The 19,919-nt window shown below is 30.4% G+C and overlaps 2 protein-coding genes across 2 annotated transcripts; both read left to right on the forward strand.

Moving 5' to 3' along the window:
* The first annotated feature begins 1,183 nt into the window (after positions 1–1,183).
* Positions 1,184–6,820, forward strand: LOC129319089 (probable inactive receptor kinase At5g10020). Its single transcript, XM_054964134.1, has 4 exons — positions 1,184–1,532; positions 2,081–2,995; positions 3,419–4,936; positions 6,003–6,820. Exons 2-4 carry the CDS (start codon positions 2,098–2,100, stop codon positions 6,587–6,589), a joined length of 3,003 nt encoding a protein of 1,000 aa, XP_054820109.1. The 5' UTR covers positions 1,184–1,532; positions 2,081–2,097; the 3' UTR covers positions 6,590–6,820.
* A 5,425-nt stretch (positions 6,821–12,245) lies between these two features.
* LOC129318659 (NDR1/HIN1-like protein 13) lies at positions 12,246–13,353 on the forward strand. Its single transcript, XM_054963546.1, has one exon. It carries the CDS (start codon positions 12,358–12,360, stop codon positions 13,183–13,185), a length of 828 nt encoding a protein of 275 aa, XP_054819521.1. The 5' UTR covers positions 12,246–12,357; the 3' UTR covers positions 13,186–13,353.
* The last annotated feature ends 6,566 nt before the right edge of the window (positions 13,354–19,919 follow it).

A 19,919-nucleotide genomic window follows, 5' to 3' on the forward strand; every position in this document is an offset into this window, starting at 1 on the left:
AATAGTATATAAAAGTTTCACATTTTTTAAATTAATAGGAAATAAGTACTTTTAATATATAATATTAAGTATATTAGCTTTTTATTTTAGTATATATACAAAATTACTCGTTATAAATTAACACATGAGACTTGATTACCAAATAATGGACGCATATATTAAAATTATTTTCTTATTGCACCATAATAGTTAAATTTTCAGAAAAGAATATCCTTTATATTACTCCTTTAAGCTTTTTATGCCATGTAACTTGTAAAAAGATATTTCTAGTCGAATTATAAATTTTAGAAAAAAATATATTTTTTGATTCTTATAGTTTTATTGGATTTTGTTTTAAGATCTTATAAAATAAAGGAAACTCAATTTTTCTGAAACTATAATGATTAAAAATATTAAAAAACAAAAATAATTAAAAATAAAACCCAATAAAATTATAAAAATTAAAGATTTTGTTTTTTAAAAAATTTATTACGTGTAGATTCATATGAAAAAAAAAGAACTTAATTTTTGTTACTTCTGCACGGCTTTGCCATAATCTTACATTAAAAAAAATAAAAAAAACAGAATCTACTTATAAGCTATTCAAAAAAACACTTAATAGTACCTTACAAAGTACTTGACAACATGTGTCTTGACATATCCAAATCACCGATGTATCGGAAAATAATCAATAGAAATCCACGTTATCTATAAATCATATATGCAATTATGCAGCTTCCCTCAAAATTCCATGAGCCCAACCCCACAGGTATGGATTCCAGCTACTTTTGTTCTTTTCTGGCAACGAAAAGAAGAAGAAAAAGAAAGGAAGAACACTTCTAAAATGATCAATGGTAAAAATTTGATCTATGATCCATATCACAGAATCAAATTTTACTGTCAAGAATTTTATTAATAAGTAATTTGTAAATGTCCAAAAAGGTATTTTTAAATTTTAAATGTAGAAAACATATCATGACTTGATAAGTCTCCACTCTCCACGATGGAGCTGACCTAAATTTTTTCACGTATGAAAAGGAAAAAAAAAAAACACTTTTCTACCCTAAGAAAACATTTTTGTTCTGTACTTTTACTACGAAGTCCAGGAGGTAGTTGAGAAAGTCTCTGTGAGGTAAAACAGTACAATAATCATTCTGAACCAGGGGACCAAGCAGTTTCCCTAAAGAGACGGTATCTTGACAAGTCTCTCTTTGAGCTGACCCTTTTTTAATTCTTCTCCTTCTTCTTCTCCTTTTTTAATATTCGGTTTTGTATTTGCCAATCATGCTAAAGCTAAACCACCACCCCACCAACTACTTAGATTTTTGGTCCCTCTTGCTCTTTCCTTCTCACTCCTTTCTCATGCCTTTCTCTCGAGATTCTTCCTTTTTCTTCACTCTCCACTCACTGCATTGTACTATTACTATACCTTTTCCTCCTCACGATTTGTAGATTCCTCGTTGTTTTCTCACTGGGGTTCTCTGTGGGTTTCTGGGTTTGTTCTTCACGCGTGTATGCTTCATCATTAAATTTCACTGGATTTCAACCACGAGGTAGGATTATTGCATTGTAATTTGCAGTAAGTTTATTTTTGAGCACATTTCTCGGTGGCATTCTAATTACTATGATTCGTTGCTCAGAGTGACGAACTAGTTTATGGGGCAGTTGACCCAGTAAAAGCTTCAATTTTTGTAAAATTTGTAGTTTAGATTCATAACTATAGGAGCAAAAAGGAATGCTTTGTGTGGTTTTTCTACTGTTTGGCCTTTACCTGAACGTGCATTGCCTTTGAGCAGCAGTTGAGTACATTATCATCTCAGTTCCTTGCTTTCTTGTACATCATGGTAATTGAGATTTTTCATGTTAGGCGTGAGAATTGAAGTGAAAGTTCAAAGACCAAATTGTAGGGATGTGAGATTCCTATTGTTTGAGGTGTAGACTCTGGTATATTGGATGATACCAGACTTCTTGGATGCCTCTTGATATCCAAACGCCTCTGAATACTTTTCACAGTCCTTAATTAATGTTGTAAATGTGCATTCAACTTCATTGTTGTTGTATTGTTATACTTTCCTCATATCGATGTTGATGCTTGGTGTAGGTGCTATTGGGGAAGGCATGCAGGCAATCTGTTTAATATTATTCCTGCATGGAGTAATTGTGTTAGGGAATTTAGATATTGATGCGCTGCTTGAACTCAAGAAGAGCATTAAGAATGACCCTTCTGGACTAGTTAATTCTTGGGATTCCAGGTCTTTGGCTTCTGATGGATGCCCTCAGAATTGGTATGGGATATCTTGTGCTGAAGGCAATGTCATCTCCATATCTCTGGATAATGCTGGTTTGGTTGGAGAGTTTAATTTCCTTGCCATTAATGGCCTTAAAATGCTTCGAAACTTGTCAGTTTCGAACAATCAGTTCACAGGGAGCATCTTACATTTTGGTCCAATGGAGTCATTGGAATTTCTTGATCTTTCAGTCAACAAGTTTCATGGGATGGCACCCTCTGACTTGCTTGAGTTACGTAATTTAGTGTATTTAAATCTTTCAACAAATCAATTTGATGGTACAGTTCCCATTGGCTTTGACAAACTCAAGCGGCTGAAGTATTTAGACATGTGCTCTAATAACTTTTCTGGGGATGTTATGCATATCTTTTCTCATATGGGTGCTGTGGTTCATGTTGACCTAAGCTCCAACAGGTTTTCTGGTTCACTGGATTTGGGACTTGGAAACAGCTCTTTTCTCTCCTCAATTCAGTATTTAAATGTTAGTCACAATTCCTTGACTGGTGATCTGTTCGCTCATGATGGGATGCCATACCTTGACAGTTTAGAGATCTTTGATGCTAGTAATAATCAATTAGTGGGTAATATACCTTCCTTCACATTTGTGGTATCTCTGAGGATTCTTCGGCTTGGATGCAACCAGTTATCTGGTTCTCTTCCAGAAGGTCTATTGAAGGAGAGTTCAATGATGTTGTCTGAACTGGATCTTAGTCAAAACAAGCTTGAAGGTAGTTTGATTTGAAGTTTCATGCATACCATCATATTCTTTCGCCAAAGTAGAAAATTTTAGTTTAGCATATAGCAATATGCCTATACTATGATCCAATTGAGTTTGCTCTTTTTTTTATTTTTTATTTTTTAAGTTTTGTTTCTGATGAGTGTAGTGACTTCATCATAATGCATAATTAAGGCCAGTAATCAGCATAAAAAAATTTTCTTACTATTGAAATGCTTGATTATTTTTCAAACTATTTCTTCACATGCTATGCTTTTATTAGAGCATCTGGTAATAAAGCATAAGGAACTTCATGACCATAAAAAAGCCTAAGGAACTTTATCTATGTCTTATCCTTAAAATGTTTGAGATATTTTATTGGATTCCCTTTTTCCTTTCTTGTCTTCCTTAAAAACATTCCTTTTCTTGTCTGCAGGTCCTGTTGGAAGCATTACCTCTGTAACTCTGAAGAAGCTTAATTTATCTTCAAACAAACTGTCAGGCCCCTTACCTTTCAAGGTGGGCCACTGTGCCATAATAGATTTAAGTAACAACATGCTATCGGGTAACTTGTCGAGGATTCAGTATTGGGGTAATTATGTTGAGGTGATTCAGCTTAGTTCAAATTCATTGACAGGAATGCTTCCTAACCAAACTACACAATTTTTGAGGTTGACTGAACTTAAGATATCTAATAACTTGTTAGAGGGCAGTCTCCCTTTGGTCTTAGGAACATACCCAGAACTCAAAGAGATTGATATTAGCCACAACCTACTTTCTGGGGTCCTCCTTTCAAGTTTTTTCACCTCGACCAAATTGACCGATCTTAACCTCTCACACAACAACATTTCTGGGCCAATATATTTTCAACAAATTCCAGACAACCCGCAGGTTTATGCTGAAAATTCTAGTCTAGTGTCCGTTGATCTCTCATACAACAACTTGAGCGGGCATCTACCTGCAGAAATAAGTAAGCTTCACAATTTGGCAAGTCTCAACCTATGTAACAACAAATTTGATGGTATTATTCCTGATGATCTTTCTGATCAACTAAGAGAACTCAATGTGTCCTTCAATAATTTTTCTGGCGCTGTGCCTGATAAGTTAATGAAGTTTCCTGAATCAGCATTTCACCCCGGAAATTCCTTGCTGATCTTTCCACATTTGCCTGCTTCACCAGAAGAGGGTGGTGAACTAGGTCTGAAGGAAAAAAGACCACATATAAAATCTGCAACCAAAATTGCCTTGATTGTGAGTTTGGTTTCTGGTGCTTTTGTTATGGTGCTTCTGAGTGTGATAAGTTTTTATAGGGTTCACTGGCAAAACCAAACAGCTACTCATGAAAATAGAACCAAAGATATTTCTCATCATAGTTCTTCTCCATCTGGCAGTGAAGCACCAAAAAGACACGTAGAAGCAATATCTTCAACCCAGAAGGGGTCTGATGATGTTAGAAATGTTCATGCTGCTGTAGAGAAGCCAAAAGATTTGGACTTTTCTGAATTAGTTAAGAACGAGGAAGGAATATCATCTCCAATGTCTTTTCTCTCAATTTCCAATCCTTCATCTTCTAGAAGCCATCCATTTGAGAATCCTAGTGCTCTCAAAATATGCTCACCAGATGAATTGTTTGGGGATTTGAATCTATTTGATGGAGCCTTGGAGCTCACTGCAGAAGAATTTTCTAGTGCTACAGCAGAAATTATTGGTAGGAGCTGTCATGGAACGCTGTATAAAGCTACACTAAACTCAGGTCATGTATTGGTTGTCAAGTCATTAAGGGAAGGAATAGCCAAAAACAAGAAGGATTTTGCAAGGGAAGTTAAAAAACTTGGGACCATCAAGCATCCAAGTCTGGTTTCTCTTCAGGGTTACTATTTGGGTCCAAAGGAGAATGACAAATTCATAATATCAAATTATGTCAGTGCACAATCTTTGGACTTTTATCTTCATGGTAAGATTCTGGTTTTATGTTATCTTTGTATGCTTGTTTATCGCATAATGATTCTTCTGCACGTTTATTGGAGAATCACCAGAAAATGAAAAGTAAAAAAAAAAATATTATACTTACTACTTGATTTGCAAGTTGCGACCATAGAATTAATCGAGTTTTCTGATGATGAACTAGAATATTGTTGGCCATTCAATTTTGAGACCAAGTTGCAATTGGTATATTTATTACATGGTTATTCGGGAAAAATTTTTGGGTCTGATTTGCAAAGTATGACTGCAACTGCAGTTGGATCATGCTTTCTATTCATATTAGCATTAGCAATAATACCTTCTGGTAAGATGTAGTTAAAACAATAAATGACTCGCATTGTTTTACCAAAACTGTCATGCACATGCATTAGAAAAAAAGGTACAATCTGGATATCATGAAGAGTTCATTACTATATACACTTTCATAACATGGATTATGTTTTTTGATATCTTGGAAGGCAAAATAGTGCCTTACTGTTTTAGTGTCTTAATTATGTTTGCGTGTAACAATTATGTATCTGGCACTGTTTAGCAAAGTCTCTTTATATGAGATGTAAGTAATTTGTTTTTAACAATATTTTACTTCATATGGTGATTAGTTTGTTAATATGGTACTAATTAGAGCTTTGTGATCAAGTTTTGTAGTGTTCTATGGAGTAATAATTGCTACCTCCATTCTCATAAGCAGATTTAATCTAAATGCAAGGTGATTGTAGTGTCCTTCAATCTCATTGACACAATTCATATATAAGGTTCACCCAAACTTTTTAAGCATTATATATCTGTAATGTTCACTAAATTAATCCACTGGAGTCTCATAACTATACATTGACTACCACGTACATGTACGTTATATTGCTTTTTGGGATTCAATTTGAAGACACTAATATCTGTTATGCTGTTCAACAAGTAAGAATCACTTTCGTCCTGCAATCCTTGTTCACTTAACGGCAGCATCAGAATTTTCAAATGTCAATCTGACTATTCATGGTTTTATTCATTAATTAATCAATTTATTTTAAATTTTACTGAGGCAGATAGAAGGAATGTTCATCCAATGTCTCTTGATGAAAGGTTCAGGGTGGCCATAGCCGTGGCACAATGTCTGCATTACTTACATAATGAGAAAGCCATACCTCATGGCAATCTCAAATCCACAAACATCCTCCTTGAAACTTCTAACCACAATGTGCTGCTCACTGACTATAGCCTGCATCGGATTCTAACCACTGCCGGTACTGCCGAGCAAGTTCAAAATTCAGGCATTCTTGGTTACCGGCCTCCCGAGTTTGCATGCTCAAGCAAACCATGCCCATCCTTGAAGAGTGATGTATATGCATTTGGGGTGATCTTGTTAGAGCTTCTAACAGGAAGAAATTCTGGGGACATTGTTACAGGGATCCCTGGAGTTGTTGTCCTTGCAGACTGGGTTCAGTTTTTGGCGGAGCAAAATCGTGGCAGTGAGTGCTTCGAGAGGCTGCTCTTGTTGGACAGGCACGGTGGTGGGGAATGCCGGCCCCGACTTCTTGATCAAATGCTGAAGGTGGCTCTTAGATGCATCCTTCCAGCATCAGAGAGGCCTGACATGCAGACTGTTTTTGAGGATCTTTCAACATTAAGGTAGAGTTTTGGAATTCTGATTGATCACTAACATGATTATCCCCAGTGGTTTTGTTTTGTTGTTTGTGTTTTAGTTCGTTCATTAATTTTTAGTCCCTCTGTGACAACTCTCCCTAGGCATTGTAGCATGCCAGCCTAGGAAAATAAAGTTCTTTTGAAGGTGAATTCATTCTTTAGAACACTTGAAGTGGAAGATTGTATATTGTTATTTAGTGTTATTTTATCCAGTGAATAATATTGCTAGAGATCTTGTTTTTGTTTTTCTCTTTCTTTTTGGTTCCAAAATAGGGAAGTGGTTAGGCAAACCTGGTTAGCAAAGAAACTTCTCACATCTGGAACTATTTGGATCTGATTAAGATCGTCCATATTTCCCCCCCTTTTCTGGATTTTAAATCATCATTCTTTTAGGTTGGCAACTGAAAAACCACCTTGTGTTCTACTTCATTCAAATAAAAAAGATATGTCATGTCACTGAGTGTTTAGGCTCAATTGGCATAGGGTTATTCCAGCTTAACCAAGGGTTTTGAGTTTGAGCCCTGCGAATGCAACGGTGTTAAAACTTTGCAGCAGAGCTTGGCACGCGAAAGGATCCTACCTTGCTTAATTCAGATTAGTTTAGGCCTCATTAAGTCTCCTAAGCTTGACATGAGTAGGTTTAGGATACTAGGTATTGCCGTGCGGTAAATTAAAAAAATACGTTATCTTAATTTCTCAAGCAGGGAGAAAGAGAGGTGTGGATAGTTGTTAAGAGTTAAAAAAAATTTAAAAAAATCAAAGTTAAAAAAAAAAAAGTTTGTCTAAATCTGTTCTGTATGGTGTAGACTGTAGAGCAAAAGAAAAACCATTTGTGGCTTCTTTTGGAGAAGCAGGCTTCCATAGTTAAGCTATATCATACTTGGATTGGGCCGGGCTAGATTGTGGGGCCTAGCAGTCTGCTCACATATGTTCGGTCCTGCCAAAATTTGGGCCAAGCTTTTTGAAGAGAAAAAAAGAAGGCCCAGACCCATTTTTAGACTTTTTTTTAATTCATGCTTAATTCTAGCTCCGTTGTTAAATTTGAGATTAAAAGTTTGTAAATATTTTTTTTAAATACACATTTAATTTTCCCATCAGGGTTGGTTGTTTGTTTTTTGGTTTAATTTTTGCAATGGAAAAAATTTATATACTTAAAATACTTATTTCTAATTAAATCAAAACACATAGATTTTTTTATATATTATTTATTTTATAATAAATTTTTATTATTAATATATTAAAATTCACTTATCTTATTGGATAAAAGTATATTAAGAATATAAAGTTTGTCCTGAAATTAGGCAACTGCCAATTGGAATGTGCGTTCCCAACCTATTGTCTTTTTATTACTTTACATGTGTAATGTGTTTATGCACATGTATCTGTATGTATGTATGTATATATATATATATTAGTTTGGTATTAATATAAAGATGGTCATAAATTGATTTCTGTAATGAATCTATTTTCCTGTATTAGGAACTGTCAATTATTTGCTACGATTTAAAATCTTCTATGTATCTTTGAACCTTTTAGAATAATTTTAAAATTTATACTCATTCAATAAAAATATCATTATTTTAAGGTCGTATATCGAAAATTATATTTTTATTTTTATTTTTTTATTGAAAAGTCTAATGGCATTACGTGGCGGACGAAATGGTCAATTATTTTAGGTAGTCCTAAAGAGTAAGTATGAAGATACCAAAAGTTCCTTAAAATAAATTAATAACCATGTGAGGTAGTTAGTATTAGGAAAAATCTACAGGCTTGCACCTAACGTACCGATATTCTTATTAATTTAATTTTTTTATAAAAAAGTGAAATGTAATATCAATTATTTAATCAACATGTGAATATGATTTTATAATTTAGTAATGTTTTATTTGTATAAAAAACTATTATATATGTATCATACTTCAATTAAAAATTAATAATCCAGATAAAAATTTCTTGTTTGTTTCTCCTCATCCACGCGCAAGAAAGTAGCCAAATAGCCAATAAAGTCTTTCAGATTTGTAATGCCATTAAAATTGTTCCGAATACATTTTTTTTATTTTTTTTATAATTCTAATGAATCGGGTTAGATTCAAATATTATTGAAACTGTATTTATAAGGACTTGAATTTAAGACCTTACACCGTAACAATCATAATCATTTTCACTTGGACCAATGTTGGTTTAATTTTTTTAAATTTTTGATAGCATATTTTATTTGAAAGATTTGTTTTTTTTTTTTTTCATTTGATCCATCTTGCTCAAAGATTTACTGAAATGTTCAGGACCTTGAAGTGTCCTTGTAAAATAAAAAACTATCTGCATTTCATTTTAATTTAAATTTTTATAAATAAAAAATATCTTTTATTAAACAATAATGCATAAATTTTTAACTAAAACTTAACAAGACGATATTTCAATAGTAAATTTCCAAATAAAAATATAAACATAAAATGTAAGACATTTTTTATTTTGGTAACGTGCATATAATTTATAAGACGCCTTGTGGCTATATAAACATGACCTGAGTACTAAATATATAAGATACTTGGATTAAAGGTGAGGACATAAAAAAAGATAAAATTATTAAAATGATGTCAGAAAAAGAAGAAAAAAAGCACATGTTTTTGTTGCATGATCTTATTTGTTTTTTTTTTTAAAAAAAGAGCAAGAAAAAGAAAAAAAATATTTATTCTATTTTGCTTTTTTCACTTTTCTGCTTCCAAAACTAACAGCTATGGCCTAGGAGTAGGAGGCGAGTTAGTAGGGAAAGGAAAGGAGATCTGACGGTGAGGGCATTAATGTCATTTTGTGAGCCGCGCGCAGCTAGCAGTATCCTTATAAAACCGCGTATGTCATGCGCCAACAAAACACGCAGAGAATTTAATCCCGAATTTCCGATCGAGTCACGACAGTGACGTCACCATGCGTGTGCGTTGAAAAAACTCGTTAAAACGGAAATGTCAAAATATGACAACCAAACACGCCTTTCCTTCTGTCTGTCTTGCGTCCTTCCATGACCATATGTCCATATCTTTTTCCTATTTTTCAAAAAATAATAATAATTGAAAAAGGATTTTGGTGATTTAGCTTTGTTTTTATTCTTAAATAAATATTTTATTTATTTAAAAATGTAATGTATTTTAAATTTTTTCACTTTTAATAAAATAATTATTTATTTTTAAAATAATTATATCTTTTCATATTTATTTTTATTTTATATGATGTTTTAATTTAAAATAAATATAAAGTAATTTATTTAGCATGAACACTTTTAAAAAACAAGTAATGATAAAAATATTTTATATTTTTTTAAAATTCAATCCCTTAATGATGAGAGTATATAAAATGGTGGATTGAATGGATATTAACTTTTTTTCCCCCTCGTTACCTCTGTATATTTCTTGCATTTAGAGTTAGTAGGTTTGGTTTAGTGGTGGTCGAGATGGTCGGTGGTCTCAAACTCTCAATTCTTAATAAAAGGTTATACATTAGTATAATTCATATAGTTCATTAATTTAACGTTAAATTAATATTCAAGTAATGTATTTTAAAAGTTTAGAATTAAATTGATAATAAAAATTTGTCAAAAACCTGTACTACTTGGTATCAATGGCACATTTCAATGCTACTTATTTTGACAGCATCTTACAAGTGCTCGGTCCGGATTAATCTGGAATAGTCTCACAAGTATTTTATTTAAATTAGTTTGAGTCTCATTAAATTTTTTCAACTTGAATTAGACATGTTTAGGATACCGATTGCAATACCCAAATTAAAAAGGGCATCAAATAATAGTTTATAGACAAAAATAAAGAATCGATTGATAACACTTAATTCTAGTGATTTCATCTTATATGAAGAAAAAACAAATCATTGAGAGCACTTTAAATTTGTATAATTTAAATCGACCTAATTCAAATTAGTTAATGTCAAATGTAAATTATGTGGATGGTACTAAATAAAAAAATTAGCTTGACTATCTAGCAGAAGAAATTAGACCTTCACAGTGAATATGATGGATAAAATTTACATTTTTATTAGATGAAACGTTTGATTATGTTTTGAATATAATTATTTTTAATAAAAAAATATTTTTATGTAAAAAAAATTCATATTGTACTTCAAACTTTGTTTTTTAAAAAATGGTTCAGGAATTAGAACTTAAAAGTTTAGTACTTTATATTTTATTTTTTAATATTAATAATTAATAGTTAATGACTACACATTCCATTTGCCTTCCTTATGTTGTCATGTTGTGTCCCCCATACACTATAAATATACAAACTCTCCCTCTCTTCTCTTCACTTCTCTCTGTCTCTCTCTAGCCTTCATCTTCCACTTCAAGTGTTCATTCATGTAAATTTCTCTCTCCCAATTTAATTTTGTGTTCATTAATTAGACTTTTCTGGATACATGAATTTTTGTTTTCGAAGTATTTTGTTTACATGTTTTTCGAAGTATTTTTATAACCGCGGTTTATACATTCTTTGATTTTAGTCTTTTTACAACCACAAAGTAATTGTTCGTAGTAAAATTGGAAAAATATGAATGAATATTAAAGATAAAGTGAATTTTATTCTTTTGGATTACGCACAATTTTTATATATATTTTGAATCATTGTTAAGAAAAGTCTTAAACGATATTCTTCGTTGTTTTTAATTAAATTTTTTATGTTAATATATAGAATGAAAATTAATAGAATGATATTATTTTTCTTCAAGCAGAAAATTTGGACTTTTTATATTTCATATACACACATCATAATCTTAAGAAGCGAAAATATAACAAATTTGAATGCCAAAACTTAAGGGGGAAAATAAACGTTGATGATTGTGTTTTACTGATTATACGGCCAATTTTAAAATAGAAAAATCATTAAAAGTTCTTCTTTTTCTTTGGCATACCAAAGAAGGTTCTTAATTTTTAAATATAATAACATAGTCATTAGTCATAACTCATGATATAGATGTACACTGCTCATAACGTGCGCGTCACAAACAAGACAACGAAAGGAACAAATTATTCCCTCAAATCAACCAACTTTTTTTAAAAAAAAAAACATAAAACTAACCTTCTTATATAAAAATTAATTAAATAAATTCCATTAATTTTTTAAAGTGATACATTTTTAAATTAAGATTTAATAAATCTTACTTATAGCATTGTCATCTAAAAATATAAGCTTTTTAAAATACAAAATAAGTTGATTACCAAAAAAATACAAAATGGGTTAGATTTAAAATTACGCTTACATTATATATTTTATACTTTTTTATAAGGCACTTGTTATTGAACTACACTTCAATTAGATAGTTAATTATTTTTAAAATTATATTTATTTTTATATTTATTTTTATTTAATAGAGTATTTTAATTAAAAATATTATTATTTAAATTTTTAATTAAGGATATTATCAAAAAAATCTTATTAATTATACCTTAAAAAGATTTAAAATATTTTATATTTCTCTAACATGATATTTTGAAAAAAAAAATCTCATAATAATATTGAACGGAATGAGCATTCGGAATGGGAACTGGGAAGTTTAATGTCACTTTCGTATTCCACATTTACCCCCATTACGTGTATAATATTACTTTGTGCTACCTTCACGCGTCACGCGGTTTCTTTTCTCTGTAGTACTTAACACTCCTTCATTTGATCAGATCTCTCATTCATTCACTGACTCTCTCCTCTCTCTCAGACTTCTGATTCTTTGAAGCTCTCTCATCCGCACTCGTCCCTGACTCACTCAATGGCTGACCGAGTTCACCCTCGCGATTCGCCTCCCGTTTCCGGCGAATCCCAACCAACATCGTCTCAGGAGCACGGCGTCCCCCGAAAACCTACCCCACCAGCGCCGGCGAAGCCTGTCCCGCCTCCGCAGACTGGCACCTACGTCATCCAGATCCCCAAGGACCAAGTCTACCGCGTTCCTCCGCCGGAGAATGCTCCCCGCCAGAGCCAGTACGGTCGTCGGAAGAGCCGCCGTAGTTCTTGCTGCTGCTGCCTCTGCTGGCTGATCGGTCTCATCTTCATCCTCATCGTCCTCCTCGGTATTGCCGCTGGTGTTATGTACCTCGTTTTCCGACCGAAGGCGCCGGACTATACAATCAACAGCATTTCCGTCAAAGGAGTTAACCTCACATCGGTAGCGGCCGCGTCGTCGGCGATATCGCCGGAGTTCGACGTCGCCGTTCGCGCCGATAACCCTAACAAGAAGATCGGGATTTACTACGAGAAGGATAGCTCTGTGGAAGTTTACTACAAGAAGGTGATGCTATGTAACGGCGCGCTGCCGGCGTTTTACCAGCCGTCAAATAATGTCACGGTGTTTCAAACGGTGTTAAAGGGGTCTGACATTGAGCTTACGACAACGGATGCGACGGCTTTAGTGAATGCGCAGAGCAAACGGAGCGTGCCGATAACGCTGAAACTGAGGGCGCCAGTGAAGATCAAGGTTGGTTCCGTTAAGACGTGGAAGATTACCGTGAAAGTTGACTGCGATGTAACGGTGGACAATCTAACGGCGCAGGCTAAGGTGGTTTCAAAGGATTGTGATTACGGTGTGGATCTATGGTGATGAGAGTGGAGATGTTTGGGTATAGGGTTAGGATAAACTCGTTTTGGGGACATACTTGTTTGGCATTATATTTGTTGCTTCAGATGTTATAATATTATTTGCACAGAGAAAGATCTTATAGATATATTTGGGATAGAATAATACATTTCATGTTGATGGTTCTCTACACTTTATTTGGCTCATTGATTTCTTCCTACTCGATTTTTTAAATTGAAGGTTGTGGAATAGGATAAATCAAGATGCTCTTGCTGGCCGGGGAAAAAAAACAATGCTCTTATTTTATTGTTATTTCATAAGAATACATATAAATAAAAATAATATTGGAACTTTATTCTTTGAAATCTAACAGCAAAAACACTTTCAATGAAATAATTTCTTACATTTATTATCAAATCCCAAGGTTTAGTTCACTTGTTCAACATTTCAAAGTGAATCCAAATACACATGGGTGGGAAGCACAATTGAAAATTACCCAGAATATGGAGAGCTAAAATTAATTATTTTTTGAATAGTTATTACACTGGGTTAAATTTGAGTATTAGTTGGCTCAATTAAGAAGAATTCTTTTAAAAATATTTTTTATATTTGCATGAACTCAAATTTAAAACCTTGTTCTTAAACGGCCATGACCTCTTCGAAGCTTTAATTAGGATCAAAATCTGTTGGTATTTTATTTTATTTTTAAAGTAGAAGCAAAAAATAGAGTTTAGAACTAGGCAGCTGTAAGCTTAGCTAGGGAGTGCAGTCACTTTAGAAAAAATTATAAATAAAAAAGATAAATTTTATAACTTTATATCCTTATTCTTAATATTTTCACCTTCGAGATAAAATAAAAAATATTTAAATTAAAAAATTTATTAAATATATAATATTTTAATAATTTAAATATAATATAAAAAATATATTTATAATAAAAATCACATCAAGTTGTTTAGTGTGAGTTTTTTTAAATGAAAAATATGATAAATTTATTTATGTTATTATAATTTTAATTATAATATAATTATTATTTTTTAAAAAAAATATTAATTTTTATTAAATTATTCTGCACGCTTGATTCCCGGGCAGGCTCCACGACCACCTCCAGCTGTTTGTATATTAATGAGCAAAAAGAGGAAAAAGTCTACGTGTTACTGAGTCATGTTTGGATGGTTGGAATTGAATGTGCATTTTTAGAATAAATGGAAGGTTGAGTTAACTTGGAAGCAATCTCTTGTCTTGTACCTAACCAAACATGCCAAGTTGCATAACGCAAAATTCACGGCTGGAAAATCTGTCACATAATGATGATGATGATGATGTAATCAATAGTTAATTACAACCTGTTGGTGAAAAAAATCGAACATTTTTGGTTTCAAACACAACCTAATCGCTACAACTGAAACCAATAGTACATTAGTCAACAAAATTTGATTAAGTCATACAAAAGCAGACAAATAAAATGATGTTTTAACAATCTCATGTGAATATGTTTATATTAGTTAATTGTAATTAACTTATTTTATATAATCATGGAAAAGTCCAGGGAACAAGTGACGCAGTGTGACAGTAGCAATAGGAATTAGGAAGTAGTATATTAAAAAGTCAAGCTTTAAAAAGAAAAAAAAAAAACGAAGGAAATTAGGTCTGCAATTTGCTGAGTCATCTATTGTTGGAATTAAATCTATCATAGGAAGTTCTGAGATAATTTTAGAATCGGTTAAAATATATTTTTAATCATCTAATTTTATATGAAGTTTTAATTTGATCTCTTAATTATATAAAGTACTTTTTTAATCCTTTAACCTTAATACTATTAGTTTTAAATGATTTTTTTTATGTCAATCATAGTTGTTTTGAAAAAAAAATTAAATTTCATATATCAAAATTTAAGAATGTTTTGTTAACATTTGAATGTTCATGTAAAAATTTATTGGGATGAAATTAACAATTTTAGAGTTATAGGATTAAAAAAATATTTTATAATGTTAAGGAATTAAAATAAAGCATTGTATAAAATTAAAGAATTAAATATGTATGTAAGCCTTTAGAATTTAATGATCTAGGTTTAAATTTTAGAATTTTAAACTTCATGTACTCAAAAGGAGTTAAATTATTATATCTTAGCATTTCTGGTTCAAGTCATGGAATACGTAACTGTATTAAATAAGTAGCAATATGTAAGATTGATGTTGGTAAAAACAATTACATATATCAAGGGGCCGGATTAGTCTAGACAAGAGATTAGGTGATGAAATTAAAAATAGAGTTACTTTTGAATAATATGAAAATATTTAAATTTTATCTAATAACACTAAACATCAAACTATTATATTAAAAAATTAAAAAAATACAAGTAAAAAGAATAATTGAAATTTTTTTAATAAAAGGTACTCCCTCCGTTAAAAAATGTAAAGCATTTTTTAAAAGAGTTTGATATTAAAAAATATAAAGCATTTTTAATTTTTCAAGATGTAATTATTACTTTTTTTTTAAATGTCTCTATTAATGCATGACTTTATATTTATTGTAGAGTGTTTAATATGAGTAAATATAAAAAGACAGGATTAGTTTAAAAGTAGATAACTACTTTATTGAAGGATAAAATTTTATCAAAAATAATTTATATTTTCTAACGGATGGAGAAAATGCAAAAGCTAAAAAAAATGAAAGAGCGCAATCACTGTGACAGAATAATTTAGTCTTTTTAAATTATGTGAGTCAATTTATTTAATTGTTGATGTAATGGCCACGTACACTTTTGACAAAACGATGATATTAACATAAAATTAAAGTTAAATTATACATTACTCTCTTATTAAAATTAATTTTATAACTTTGCCTCACAACTACTTTAAGTGACTTAAATTCAAACCACTTTCTAGTTTAAATTACATTTAAAAAGGACTTTTGCTTTTTGGTTAAAAAATAAAGATTTTTGTTTTGTTGAATGTGAATCCCAAGCACTTAATGAAAACCAAAATAATTTAGATCGAGTCATGTTAGAACTCTTGGATGAAAATTCTATTATTTACACAACTATATATTTTGAATCCAAACTCAAAACATCTAATTAAGCCCATATGAAATCAATTTGTGGGTGGCATTTATCATTTTTCAATTACAGCCTTGAATGGCAATAGTCAACAAAACTGGATGAAGTTATTCCTGAAGAGCAGGTAAAGACAATGATGATTGAATAATTAATTTCATTTGTTTGATGTATCCACTCTGGAGTTAGTAATTTAGATAGGCCAAGTTTATTTGAGTTAGGTTTAATTCGAGCCGGTTTATTTATATCGGCTTAAAATATCTTACCGTATAGAAAAAGTTTATATAGTTAAATTCAACTCTAATTCCTCATACTTTAGCGTTTGGTTCTATATAACTAGTTCAGATTTTACTATGATTAGGCTCTAATTAAAACTTTATGCAATATAACTTTTTTCACTTATAAGATTTGGACTAAATTTTTTTTTTCATAAAATTCATGCACAACCGAAATCTTAAAAATATTTTTAACATTTTTATTTAACGCGATTACATGTTGCAAGACTCTAACTTAAGACACACAAAAAAGCTGATTCAACTTTATCAATCAGTTGAACCAAGCACCATTGATTGATAACTCAATCTTTGTTTATGCAAAATTAATAAAGAAGGATAAGGATATTGTACCTAAACAAAAAGGCTATGTCCATGTATCAAATGAATTGAAACTTAATCAGGACCTAATTTTTCTTTCTTTGAAATGATCAATCAATTAAAGTTTAAAACTCAATCAAATACCAGACATTTACGGGGAATTCAATTCGTATATATGTTGTTTTTTTTATTTAAAGAATAACTCTCTTAACATTTCCTGATTTTTATTTTATGATCTATTGATAAAATTTGAAATCGTGACTTCGCTTAAGAAATTTAAACTCCTTGTCGCTTAGATGAGCCCATCAATTGATAATTCATGTTACTTTATTTCCATGAGATGTTGATTTAAATAAAACTATTCATGGAAAAATATATTCTAGACGTGAAAATGGACCATATAATAATAAGGGTATATAAGTAAATTATCCTTTAAACTATAAGTTTAGAAACATTTAAGATCCTAAACTCATCATCTTTTGTACAGTATTTCTTTTTAATTGTTGAAAATTGTGTAATCTAACCTTTATTGTTAATAAAAGTTAACTTTAATTATTAGGTAATTAAAAAAATACCTTCAAAATTATAAAGAAGACCCAAAAATTACCAAAAAATAAATCAAGAAAGTTTTTTGTCTTTTTCTATGATTTTTGAATTCTTTACTGTAATTTTTGGATTTTTTTTTAATTTTTGAATTTTTTTTATCATTTTCTAATCAACTAATGGTTAGAATTAATTTTTATTAATATAGGGATCAGATTGCACTATTTTCAAAATTAAAAGAAAGTACTCCCTCTTTTTAAAAATATAAGGCATTTTTTGAGGAGTTGGGTGTTAAAAAATGTAAGACATTTTTAGTTTTTTGAGATATAATCATTGCCTTTTTTTTAAAAGTGCTCCTATTGATAATGACTTTATATTTATTATAGGGTATTTATTAGGGATAAATATAAAACAATAGAGTTAGTTGAAAAGTAGGTAACTATTTTACTGAGAGTGAGATTTGATTAAAAATGCTTTATATTTTTGAACAGAGGAGTATTATATAAAAGATAAGTTTAAGATCTCAAATTCTTTTGAACCTATAGTTTTAAGGATCATTTGCTCATTTATCTTAATAATAACAATAACAATAAGAACAACAACAACAATAAAGGTGGTATGTTCGACATATTTAATTATCATATGTTTGATCTATCTATCCATGTATTTGATGAATAAACAGGATACAATTAATTGTGTTAGTGTGTTACTATTCTATTAGCTTAGCATGAAAATAATGAATGTAACATAAAGCAATCAAACATACAAGACAGACTCGCTGTCCATTTTTTTTTTTTTCCCCAAAACAGTCGGTTTCTTAAGTTTCTTTTTTTAAATCATAGGAGTCGCTTTCTTTGTTTGAAATGGGCCGGGCTTTGATCAAACATCAGATTTGTTATTTTTTTTTCTAGCACGAACAATTTAATTCCAAATGGTTGCCTGCAGAATTTTAAGAATTTAAATTAGGATTTTATATTTATGTTAAAGGCTGTCAATTTTTTTTTTGTGTCTGGTGAATTAAATGGGTCGTTTGAGAGAATATTCCTCTTCTTAGATGAACAATTTGAAATTCTTGCTCACAACATAACTAATCTGCCATAGGAATTAGATTTGATCAAATCTTGTCATGTTTCTTCTGTTAATGGACTAAAGAAGACACCATGGCTTTTGCTGCCTTTGCAAAAAAAAGAATGGTGTTCACTTACTTTTCTGTTGTAATTTTTGTTATCTAATTTAATTTGCAGTTGGTTTTTTATCCAAAAAAATTATGGGAGAATGACAGATAAATTTTTCTTAAATAAAAGATGATAATTTGGTTTCACGAATTGTGATAATAACAATGATGTTCCAAGGGATTTCTTTGAAGTTAAATTTTTATGTAAAATTATTTTAATACCCATCTTTAATTAACTTTATATGTTTCACAAGTTTGGTATAAATTTTTGCAAGTTTGGTGCTACCAATAACTAAAATGATTGAGGAAATCACAATTTCTATCAACAATTTTATTCATTTAGCAAAGGCTAACTAATTTTATATGATTTACAAGTATGATATACAGCCTGTTTGGATTGAATAATTAATTGATTATTTGGGCCAAATAACCATTATCAACAAAATTTTTTCAAACAGCCAAAAATTTGAATAATTGATTATTGAGGCAAAATGTTGTTTTGACATCAGTTGGAGAGGGGCTACTTATCAATTCAATTTTACCGTCAAAACATTAATTATTTGTCGGCATCTCTAAACTGCCAAAATTTACCCTTGTGTTGTTACACGTTTAATTTAAATTTTATAATTAATCAGATATATAATTGAAATAATATATTTTACTTCTTAAATAAAATTTGACAAATTTAATAATATTAAATACAAATTTATTAATAATTTCGTTTAATTTTGAAAAGTAATGTTCTTTACAGTAATATATATAGATAAAATTAATTCTGACTAAATTATTCAAACACATTCAATTATGTTAAAATTAATTTTAAAAAAATAATTTCTAAACAGATTGCATTATAATATAATCAATTATAATTAAATTTAACTATAAAATTACCCAACTGAAATCCAAATGGACTCATAAGTATCTGTGAATTTGGTTCTACTAATGACTAAAATGATCTTAAAAATCACAATTTTTTATAAGTAAAGTCCACCTAATTTTATATCATTTACAAGTTTGATATATATATTCACAAGTTTGGTTTCATTAATGATTAAAACAGTTTAAAAAATTACAACTTTTTAAATCACAGAAAGGTATAAAAATAATTTCACATAAAAATTTAATTTCAAAAAAATTCCTTAAGACCTTGTTATCATTATTATATTTCATGAGATCAAACTATTATCTTAAGTCCTTGCATTGACATAAGGATTCGTAGCAACATTTTTATCAAGAGTTTTATCACTTTTTTTATTTGGCCAACTACACACCTATCACTTCAAAATTATAGTTTACTCATGAATGTATATCATATAATGTCTTCACATTCTCAAAATTGTCATTTTAGGACCATATAAGATAAATATATCCAACATTTTTCACGAATTCCATC

This window comes from Prosopis cineraria, unplaced genomic scaffold (genome assembly GCF_029017545.1).
Source record: "Prosopis cineraria cultivar Desert tree isolate PC_DT_omini unplaced genomic scaffold, ASM2901754v1 PC8, whole genome shotgun sequence".
In the NCBI taxonomy this organism is placed as follows: domain Eukaryota; kingdom Viridiplantae; phylum Streptophyta; class Magnoliopsida; order Fabales; family Fabaceae; genus Prosopis; species Prosopis cineraria.